An 11,552-nucleotide genomic window follows, 5' to 3' on the forward strand; every position below is an offset into this window, starting at 1 on the left:
TATTTCCTTACACTTATATAGCACTTTTCTGGACATCATACTCAAAGTGTTTTACCTCCACCACCACCAGTGTGCAGCCCCACCTGGATGATGCAACGGCAGCCATAGTGCACCAGAACGCTCACCACACATCAGCTCTCAGTGGTTAGGAGAACAAAGTTTAGAAGCCAATTCATAGATGGGGATTATTTGGAGACCATGATTGACAAAGGCCAAGGCCAAAATGAAATTTGGCCAGGACACCAGGATAGCACCCCTACTATTCTTGAGAAACCCCCTGGAAATGTTAATGACCATGGAGAATCAGAACCTTGGTGTCACATCTCATCTGAAGGACTTTAAGTAGGTAGCTGCATCAGCATGCGTAGGCTGCAAAGCAACAAGTAAAGGTTTTAGCTGTGGAGCCTTCTTCGGGCATGAGGCTCCACAGAGGAAACATTGTGTTTCCTTTCTTCTCTTTTCAGCATGGAATAAACCTTTACTCATCCAAAGGATGGCACAATTTTTACAGTATAGTGTCCCCATCACTATACTTACTGGCTCCACTAACACCTGTTCTAGCAACAACTTTAGCTTTCCCAGAAGGTCTCCCATCCAGGTACTGGCCAAGCTCACACCTAAGTAGCTTTAGTCGGTTGCCAGTTGGAAGTTGCAGGGTGATGTATCTGCTAGCTGTACCAGTCAGCTTTCAATTGTATGTGCTTTTTTACAGAAAGGTAATTTAATGACAAACTAAGCTACAACAGAGTAAAGCAATCCTCAAATAAATATTTAGAACAGGATTATATATACAGTATATATCAGTTACCCTACATTTTATTAAGCCCTGTTAGATTGACAAATAACAGGATCTTAAGTGGGCTCCCTCTTCCTTGACCCATTAGAAATTCTACTTCAGATTACATTTTGTGTATGACAAAATTAAATATTTATTTTAGGGTTGGCTTGTGATTTTGCAACCATATTTCTTTGCTGGAACATTGTCAATACAGCTGCATCTCAAGAAATCTAGAAATTATAAAAATACTCTTCACAGCTCAGAGGTCAAGACGAGGATAAAACTAAGAAAGCTTTGCTATCTAAATTGAAGCTGGGTGTTATTTTAAAACCACAAGATACAAAGTCCAGTGAATAGCTGTGGAGAACTGTTTAGGATTGGTGAAGATATATTATGTGCATTTTTGGCTGTGGATTAGATGAGAGGAAAAGCAGCAATTAATTATACTCATGAGCTGCTATTACTGTCAATACCACACTGAAAACAGGAGGTCTCACTCATTTTGCACTGCAGAGGAGGCTGCATTGTGATCACGTCTTTAATTTAAAACACCTTATGATGCTTTTTATTTGGCCAAATAGGTACAAATGTACAGTTCTGGACAACTCAGGATTTTAGGAATGTGAGAGGCTCAGATACCATCTCCCAGGTCAACATTGATTGATGTATTAAATCATTATTAAAGAGCTTGACTCATATGTCATTGCTATTAAAGCTCAGGAATGACAGAATTAAAGCTTATGAGCTCCATTACATCACTACATTTAAGCAATTTAATTTTGGTTTGAACTACTTTTTATACAAACTCAAGTCCATTTGAGGCGTAAACATCATTGGTCAGAAATCAGAACACATGCACACGAAATCAGAAAACCCACACGAACAAGGGGGAGAACATACAAAATCTTCACTTTAAAGTTTGTTAGGCTTAAAATATAACAGTTATCTTGGAGTGATCACTCAGCTCCATGATGTGTCCTTCCTATAAACATCATTTATACATCCATTTTCTTACCACTTTATCCAATACAGACTCGAGGGGGAGCAGGAGCCTATCCCAGCAAGCAAAGGGGTGTAAGCCAGTCAAAAGCAGGTCACACACAGTCACAACCAGAGCCAATTTTCCCAGAAGCCATTTAAGCCACCAGTATGTTTTTGGACTATGGGAGGAAATCAGAACACATGTAGAAAACCCACACGAACAAGGGGAAGAACATAAAAAAACAACCAAACAGCTGAGCACCCCAGGAATTGAACCCATAACTCTGAGGCAGTGATGCTTGCCACTGTGCCTCTGTGCCCCTGCTACTCTCTCCATACCTGTGTAGCATTTTTATATCACCAGACATCCCCTACTTCAGGTCTACCAGAGGTGGTAGCAGTGCCAAAGTTGCTCAAATTCTGAAGAAATTGTTTCTATAATATAAGGAAGGGAATTTTAAGATAATGAAAAGGGACTTAATAGCCGTGGATTAAAGAGCAACCTCAACTGTACCAATTAACAGGTCCAAACATTTAAACTGATGCCAGCTTCAAAAATCTCTTTGTCTCTGTGTACTGAACCTTGATAAGCCAGGTGCATGAGTTCAGCCTTTGTATTTGCAAATACGGTTAGAGTCTGTTTTTCTTTTTCCCCAGGGATGCATTCCAGACAATTCAGGGTCGAGCAAAGGCTGTTACAGCCAAACAGATGTAGGTTAGTTCAGGAAAAAGGTGAATTAGGGCTTGGCTGAAGGACTTGGCTTCTCTCTCTGTTTCTGTTACTTTTTCTTTTTTCATCATTAACAGCATCTCACAAAGATCTTGTTTAAAACCCACTCCCAGGAAAGACAGGCATTCTCAATAATTAAACAAGTACTTGTCCAAAACTGCAGGAATTGAGGAAGTCTAGAAGACCATTCATATTAAAAATATACTAAATGCATGCGATCTAGAGAGATTATCTGCATAATCTTCCATGTCTCCAAAAAAACAAAGATAAAATTATTCAATAGTCGATGTGGAACTGGAGAATTCTATAAAGCAGAAACAAATGTGTACTTCCCCTAAACAATAGTCTGTAGCGTGCCATTTATTATTGTTGGTTATTTGCTTAGCAGAAACACGCTTGCGGGAAGACGTATTAAATAACAAACACACAAAATAAAATACAGAAGAAAATGTAAATTGTAAAAGTGACAGGTACGTCATAGAAGCGTATGCTCGTGTGCACGGTGAAAAACGTGTCACCCTACATACATACTGTAAATATAAAGCACCATCAACATATATATATATATTTCTCAATGAACTCAAAGTTTTTTAGACCGTCTGAAAAAAAAGACGGAGTTTGGTAAACAACCAAATGTGTTGCAACAGGTGGAATTCAGGGGCACGATTTAGAGTGATATAAAAGTCACCGGCTTTTTGTTGCGCGAAACTTATACACCGTTACCAAATGCTCTTCAATTAAAAACCAAGAGCCTCCAGGAAACTCAATTCCTCTCTTCATCTGTGCTCTAGTGATTACAGCGAAACTGGTGTCATGTGACCGATACTGGGAACAGGGAAAAGAGAAGTTGCTAGGCACCTGACCTTATCAGAACTAGGGCCTTCCCTGTTTACACTGAGGATACAGCAAATACCGTCGCTGTTTTCATCGCCTTCGTGGGCAAACAAAAGCGCTTTTCTGGAGGTATAATCACGCAGAGGTGCTACCGGACTCGAAACGCCACTCTTAGTCCTGCATTATCTTAAATAAAATTAAAGGGCCTGGGTTTTTTTTCAGACTCTGTGATTATATTTGAAACCATGGTGAATACTTTGAGAAGGAAAGCTTCCCCCTGGTTTTCAGGAACAATGATACTTGAATGACAAGCTTTGTTACTTTTGCAATATGTCAAATGACAGATCAAATTCCACTAACACAGTGGAGAACCCTATACCTTAATCTCTTGAAAAGAATTAATTCTGAGCTAGAATAGTACACCATCTTTATTTATGCATACAGAACTTTTTATATCAATAAGATAACATAAAAATCTGTGATCATGGAAAAAATGGAAGGATATGATAGTCATCACAGTGAGTAAACATTTGTCTTTCAATTGGGTCCACACAAAAGGCCATTTATCCTCTCAACAGGATTAGGAAGTAGGAGACTAGCAGATAATCAGCCAGGTTGAGGTTTAGTTACAATTATTAGTACGTTTACTAGTTTAGAAAAACAACATCATCCTAACTTGGAGCTCAAAAGACTAGCGCACCTTTGCGTCTTTGGGCACAGAATTCAACTGCAAAGAGAATGAAATCAAACCAGCAAGACACCATAGAAAAAATACAGGTCCAGATCCCATTCCCTAACGGTAAAGCGTTTTTGCACTGTCAAAAGTTTTAAACATTTATTAATGCACACTTATCCTGTACACATAGTCTACCATTCTCATACTTCTGCTGACTCTCAGGCTATTAACCTCCCTCAGATTCCTGCTTTTGGTAGTAATATCCAACACCACAGGCCAGAATGATCCTACGCAGGGATTTTTTCTACTTGTGCTTCCTGATTTACTGTCAAACACTCTGCTTTATGAGAGTTAAAGAGTCATTAATTTAGGACTGTTAAACAAAGCAATTTGTACTGAGTCTTTATCCTCCAGCCAGTGATGACAGTTCTGGGCAGTTTCACGGCACAGGGATCTGAAGTTGGCACCATCACAGGAGCAAACATCACAGAACTTATTGGTTTTACTGAGTGGGAGGGTTCTTTGATGACCAGTTCCAACATTCTTAATTTCTTCTATTATCACATCACCACAAAGCGTACACACAGGGCATCCACCCACTCCAAAGCCCTGAGATACTCATCTCAGTCGCACCAGGGATGAGATTTGTGTTTCCATCATCACAGCTAGTTGAGCAGAGTTCCTGTGGCACCGAGACTATAAAAAAACGCCACTGTCACCTGCTCAAACCTTGGTTAGTGTCAAATTCTCCCATAACAATGGGATTTTCTTCCGAGAAAATTGGACACGCTCACGGCTGTAACGCTTGTACCGAGAACAACAAAGAATTTATATTGAATTTATATTTATACTAAGAAAGTATATTGCAGAAAAAAAACCCCGATGTTCCACAAAGCACAGTGAAATGGCCGATGGTGAAAATACATCTGCGACAAACTGTCAGCGCAGACTCTAAACACAAACCAGGAAATAGGAAAATAGCACAACATTGATTATTTGTTTCAGAATGATAGCAATAAACAATTGTATTAAACCTGAAATAAGCAATAGTTTTAATATGCTATTGTCCTGAGGTACCCATTTTATCCAGAATAAATTAAACTTCATGATGCTAGGAATCCACATTTCTCTCCATTTCTCTGAATTGTATTTGTATGTTCCCTAAAGAAAAGCATACGCCTATGAAAATGCTGAGAAGCCGGTCTTTTAAACAGCTGTATGAGGCATTTCCTAGAAAACCACTATATCTATATTTACAGTACATTTATGATTATTGGGTCCCTAGGTTAATTGCTTTCTGGGTAAATGTGCCTCAGTGGGAGTGAATGCATGTCTGTGTCTGTGTCTGTGCGTGTCCAGCGAAGGACTGGCCTTGCTCCTGTCCAGGCTGGATCCCGTCTTCCAGCAGCTGCTTGCCTGGATAGACTCCAGTGTCCCCAATGACCCTATACTGGATAAAGCAGGTAGAAAATGGCTGGATGGATTATTGGGTTCCAAACACTGCAAAGAAAAAATGGCACCTCTACTTCTCCTACAGTAGGTTTGACGTGTGTCACTTGTTGGTTCCTATCCTGTCGTTAGGCGCTGTAATAATGGCCTAAATTCGGCTGTGTTCAATCAAAATTATGTGGAGGAGGACAGCACTTCCTACTTCGCTGGGTTCACCATGTGCATAGCAGCGTACTTACACCTTTTAAAAATGAACGGGCACACGCTCAGCCTCCGGATCAGGGCACTCATCAGGTTAGGAGGGAAATCAGAATAGCATCAAATGGAATTGCAACAGCAGAGGCAGCAGTCAACCTGCACGTCACAGGTTTGCAGACAGATCACGTTCGCTGAACTGTGCCCAGCCAATCTCTATGTCAGTGTTGAGCTGTCGCCCTCTTCCGGCGTGTCTGCAAAGTTCAAGTTCAGTTTTGCTACAAAGTTAATTCTCGGGAAGAAATCTTTTTTTTTCCCCCCCGCGGATAAATTTATGATTCGGCGGATTATTCTAAAATAAGCAAACAACCGGGTGCATTTGTACAGAAGAAATGGGAAAAAAAACTGTTTTTAAACCTTAGGAAAGCAACAATTCTACGTCTGCAATGTCAATTTTCCGTTAGATATTCGTATTTTTGTACCAAGAAGTGGCGGCTTCTAAATCACAACAATTGAAATAAAAGCTTGACTATTAAAACATTAACCAAAAACCCATCGCATGCATTGCTGGCAGTGTTGTACCAATTTCATTTTTATTTAATAAAAAATATGAATGTGCTGTAGGATCAAATAAAACGTCTCGTACAGAGCTTGTTCGGGTTTTAATCGAAGACTCGGGGTACACTATGAGTCAGGTAAAGCCTTGATTACACAGAGAACGCTTATTTTTAATAGCATATTTCCTACAATGCGTACAGTACATTTCATAACAGCCGCCTATTATTTAAATGCCTGGAAAACTTGTGCACCAGCGTGAAACGTCACCACGTTCAGCCTGCGCGCTGGAGTGGGTCGACTTCCTCTGTGTGGTGCCCGTGTCTAATTTTTTTTTTCCTGGATGTGTCATTTTGCACTCCTGCATTTTCTCCGATTGTGATTCTTGCCTACACGTATGGTGCGGGGATAGTGGAGCAGGACGCCGCGACAGCATGAGTCTCCTGTGTCGGATCTGCCCCGCGGGGCTGCTGCTCAGACGGACTCTGGGTCTCTGTGCCGGTTCCGTACTTTTGGGGTCTCGGGGGTTGTGCTCCGACGCGTCCCGCTGGAGCAGTGTGCCCAACGCCAGCGTTGGTTCTGCCAGGTGTGCCCGTAGGAATTGCAGATATTTTTTCGGTAACGCCTGTTGGTGTTGGAAGAAACGAGAGAGGTTGGAAACAAAGGAGTGCGGTGCATTAAATTTACCATTGCCCTTCAATCGCGAACTCCTGATGCGGGTTTCGCGAACCCTGACCGACCCATTGCGTTTGATAAAAATTGAAGTCTGTGCAACGAGTGTAATGGAATAATTCTTGATGTAATACACGCTGCCTTACATTGAACTACTCGTTGTTGTTGTTGTTGTTGTTGTTGTTGTTTTAGAACAGCTTTTAAAAACGTGTTATCATTTTATAACAAATAATGTGTAACCTTGACGTTATGCGTGCGCCAGGATGAGTATCTGCTTTGCGTTGGTTGCGAGATCGTTGTATTTAAATAGAGTGGCAGGCAGAAATCGTTGAACTCGTTTGCCATCCAGGCCCCACCTGTCAGTTTCTGGCATAGCCCAGGCCCGAGTCGCCGGGAGTGAATAAAAATAACAAGAGTAGGCAGTAATAAACAGTCCTACAGCCCGAGGATTATTTACAATAACAGTTTCAGGATCTGGTGGGAAGGTTGTTGTTGTTTTTTTGTAGCATAGAATCGCCAGAATACAACGTCCTACTTGGAACTTGAGCGTTTTTATCGGGGGTCCCCAGCGACACCCACATTTCATTTTAAAGGGGATGGGGTTAGAATTTATGGAACAGCTGTCATTTTTTGGACTTAGTCCCTTCACCGCTGCAAAGGAGAGGGAAAATTGCAGGGCTGAGGAATCTGGGCAGATGACATTAATATGATTAAGGGTGTAACCTGCTTACATGCGCTTCAGGCGTGTTGGTGTGCAACGCGCGATTGTGAACGGCCGGTAACCTGGGCGTTTTTCCCTTCTGTCTTCCAGCCCCGTCAGCCTGTCGTACGACGTGTTTGACGGAAAAGGGACGGATGCCCCCCTGGTGTTTCTCCACGGCTTGTTTGGCAGCAAAACCAATTTCCACTCGATAGCCAAATCCCTTGTGCAGCGGACAGGGAGAAAGGTAGCACCGACCTGCAGCTCCGTGGTTCCGTGGCACATTTCAGCTGGCGAAAGGATTTTTACGTTTGTAACAAAATCACTTTGCATAACCACGGCATCTTAATCTGTTTTACTTATTATTTCTCCATTATGTCCTGCAGATAACACCCCCTTCGATTTTATTTTTAATTCTGCTCATCTTAAGCGATTAAAACGGTACATAAATGATACTGCACCTTTTTAAAAGTGGTGCACCAATACAGGTGAATTTGCTTTAATAAATATCCTAATAGAGTTGCTGGTCTGAACTAAACAGGGGACTATGCACTGCTGAGAATGTTTATCGACTATTTGTGTGTTAGTGTCCTAATTTTCCTTTGTCCAGTCAGGTGTTGACTGTGGATGCTCGTAACCATGGCAATAGCACACACAGTCCTGTTCTGACCTACGAAGCTATGACCAATGACCTTCAGCACCTCCTTAGCCAACTCCACATCGGGAAATGTGTTCTGATTGGCCACAGCATGGGAGGGAAAGTTGCAATGGTGACCGCTCTGCTGCAGGTAGGCCATGTTTGCAGGTCAGGACTTGTTCAGATAAGGAGCAGGGCAGTCGAGCCAAAGTATGAGGTTCCTAATCTGTCCAAATAGGAAGCTTTTAGTTTGTAACTCTTACTCTGTGGTAGAGATATTTATTAACAAAACGGCAAGTTCAGTTACTGCTGCCTTAGCAGTTTCTGGTTTGTTTTGTTCGGTTTAGGCCTAGTTTTGCTGGTGTACTCTGGTGTTCTTCTAAGCACATAGAGCAGGCCTCCACTTAAATCCAGTTAGTACTTCAGCGTCGATCGGATTAGGGCTTTTTAGTGCACTTTAACCCTGGAGTGTCTTTGCTGGGTTTCTGGGGTGGCCCTCCCTTTAGTTTCTGTCTTGTATTGACTTGTCTTGAGTACAGGCCCGTTTGCCGGTGTGACCCCTACTCCTCTGTTTCTCACAGCCGGCCCTGGTGGAGCAACTTGTCGTGATTGATATCAGCCCCAGACAGACAACGGTGCGCACCATGTTCCCCTCTTACATCCAGGCCATGAAAGCTGTCAAACTAGACAGTAACATCCCCAGGTCCACTGCCAGGAGGCTAGCTGAGGACCAGTTACGTGCACATGTGAAGGTTGGTATTCTGTAGGTCTTCACAGATGTGGTGCTAGAGGGCTACAGTGCTTCTAGGTTTTTTTCAAAGCTGTTATGTACCTAATGTTAATGATCTAGTTACTAGCCAGACTGGGTTAGCCTCTTCCCTGCCCTTTGGCTTCTGGAGATAAGAGACCTGCAGTCCTCCAGGGTTTAAACTGTGCACTCCTGGTATTATGGATGATGTGCTTATAGTCAACATTTAAGTACTTATTGCTGTATTTATCTCAATTTGATGTTGTGTTATTTTGTATCTTATTTTATTGCATTGGTAGGAAAATTGCATATTAATGTGTTTCATTTTTTTCCCAACCTCCCTGCTGCCAAGATTAAATAGGATCAGTTCAGATCCTAACTACCACTTGTGTCCCCCTTGATAGGAACGTTCCATTCGACAGTTTCTGTTAACAAATCTTGTGGAGCAGAACGGTCAGTATTCTTGGAGGGTGAACCTGGAAGCCATCTCTGAGCACTTGGATGACCTTTTGAGCTTCCCTGATTTCAACATAACCTACGAAGGCCCAACGCTCTTCCTGGGTGGAACCAATTCTTCCTATATCAGGTAAAACTCTTACATTTTTAAATGTAAGGTAGCAGAAAGTATTATAAAGAACTAAACTAAGGATCACCTATATGGAAATAATATCCCAGGAAAGTTATCATGACTTTAGAATGGGTAGGTCTTGCCTAAAGAATTTGTAAGAGCTCTTTGAACAGGCAACGTTAGTGACTACACAAAGCACATGATGTTTGGAGGGCATTCGATAAAGTTCGTCATAGACCCTTGGGTCAGTTACCTACTAACTTCAAAACTAGCCAGATGGGCTAAATGGCCTCTTCTTATTTGTAACTTTATGACCTAACTGTATGTGTTTAATTACAATCTTTCAACTAAAATGTGGTTTAGCTAAACATACAACCTGGATTAAATACGTTGTGAAATAGTTTCTTAAAGACCTGTTAACAGAACTTCAAATGCTTAAGTACTGTATATTGTGAATCTAAAAATGAATCATGATTGCTGTAGGCGTCCTTCAGCACAATTACAGAGTATTGCTTTTCCAGGGAATCACACTGAAAGGTATTAGAAAGAAACCTCCTGCCCTTACATAGAAACCCATCTGTTGTTTCTGATGTCTTTGGTCACGTTTGTGCAGCTCTGAGGATTACCCTGAAATCCACCGCCTGTTCCCCCATGCGGATATTCAGTACATACCGGACGCTAGCCACTGGATCCACGCGGACAAGCCTCTTGACTTCATCAGCTCGGTCATTTCATTCGTGCAGTCTTAGCCTCCCGCAGGGAGTCTCCGGAGATCACGGTGCTGCCACCGGAGAGGGAAGAAAGCCGGAATTTCCGTTGTAAACCCGCTGCATCACTGACCCTAGGAAGTTAGTGTTCAGTCAAGGAAATAATACATATTTCCAGTAATTATTGTGCTTTTATTTTAGTATTAATCAATGTTTGTGTATGTTAAAATAGATAGATAGATATATATATTTTTAGTGCGGATGGGTGGCTTTGGATGGCAAGGGTTTCATCTTGACTCCTGCTCTCAGAGGAAGAGTTTCGTACTTCGAAAACTCACAGGGCGATCTGCTGTGTTGAAAACTATGCACTACTGCCTGCTTTAACTTTGCATTCCAGATTCGAGCTGGTATCATCCGAAGGGCATTGCTAGCTATGCAAAAGAAAGCATCCAGTGATGTGTTAGGTTTCTCAGTGTACTTTCCATATATATGAGAACATTTATACTGGATATTCAGCTACTGACTGTATACCTGAAGTATACAAAGAATATATCTCAGCTGCCTCAGAGCTAGATCTTAAAATGCTTTACAATACTCTAAGTACTTTTACAGTTTGTCTAAAGGATAACTCTCAAGTCCATCATCCCATTTTTACCTCCAGAGGTCCAACAAATATACTTGATGTTCAGCATTTTTTAAAACCTTTATTTTCAGCAAAGACATGGCATCCAAACAGGGAGTTCTTGGATACTTCAGAAACACAGGTCAGTCTGTGGGGGTAATATAGCACAACTCTATGATCAGTGGCAATTTTTCAGTTTAACGTGTCATTGTTTGTGAAATCAAGTAAATATGTTTAAACTGCAGCTGTAACATTTAAAATTATCCAAATGATGTAATACTGACATCCATTTGTGTATATAGTTTTTAATTTGTATTTTATACTGTTGAGGGGAATACAGCACTGCCTCCTGCCATTGTCCTTGATGAATTGCTTTGTCCACAATCACTGTTACAAGACAGTTCAGTCATGTTACCATCTTTTTTGTTACTTAACTCATAAACATGTTAATACAAAACTACAGCTCAGCTAAATATTTAATTTTGCAGTGGTGTGTCTTTCTTGCTTGTGTTATTGTGTTAGGGTCTCTGGGTGGGATCCTATTGGGCTTTCTGATGAGATTTTCTCCATCTTCAATGCTGCCTGTTGTGTGTCAGATGCACATCATTATTGAAATCCAGAGAAGGCCTCTTTCACATCAGTAATAAAATAATTGGCTTGCTTCTTTTTCATTTCCAAAAATGTATGGACACTACAATTC

At 41.4% G+C, this 11,552-nt stretch overlaps 1 protein-coding gene and 1 long non-coding RNA gene across 2 annotated transcripts; one reads left to right on the forward strand and one right to left on the reverse strand.

Moving 5' to 3' along the window:
• Window positions 1-6,480: 6,480 nt before the first annotated feature.
• Window positions 6,481-11,332, forward strand: abhd11 (abhydrolase domain containing 11). Its single transcript, XM_088615623.1, has 6 exons — window positions 6,481-6,784; window positions 7,682-7,817; window positions 8,185-8,358; window positions 8,789-8,959; window positions 9,360-9,541; window positions 10,137-11,332. Exons 1-6 carry the CDS (start codon window positions 6,633-6,635, stop codon window positions 10,270-10,272), a joined length of 951 nt encoding a protein of 316 aa, XP_088471749.1. The 5' UTR covers window positions 6,481-6,632; the 3' UTR covers window positions 10,273-11,332.
• On the reverse strand, window positions 6,550-7,690 carry LOC148643516 (uncharacterized). The gene is made up of 2 exons (XR_015928995.1): window positions 7,602-7,690; window positions 6,550-6,823 (listed from the first exon to the last, which is right to left on the reverse strand). It is a non-coding gene; the product is annotated as an uncharacterized LOC148643516 (long non-coding RNA).
• Window positions 11,333-11,552: the final 220 nt, after the last annotated feature.

This window comes from Lepisosteus platostomus, chromosome 22 (assembly GCF_059453375.1).
Source record: "Lepisosteus platostomus isolate fLepPlt1 chromosome 22, fLepPlt1.hap1, whole genome shotgun sequence".
Taxonomy (NCBI): domain Eukaryota; kingdom Metazoa; phylum Chordata; class Actinopteri; order Semionotiformes; family Lepisosteidae; genus Lepisosteus; species Lepisosteus platostomus.

Excerpts from the sequence above, each read along its gene's own strand:
- abhd11 (XM_088615623.1), top strand. The coding sequence starts at position 6,633 with ATGAGTCTCCTGTGTCGGATCTGCCCCGCGGGGCTGCTGCTCAGACGG. Across the intron at positions 8,359-8,788 it reads TGGTGACCGCTCTGCTGCAG|CCGGCCCTGGTGGAGCAACT; the intron begins GTAGGCCATGTT and ends TGTTTCTCACAG. Across the intron at positions 8,960-9,359 it reads AGTTACGTGCACATGTGAAG|GAACGTTCCATTCGACAGTT; the intron begins GTTGGTATTCTG and ends CCCCCTTGATAG.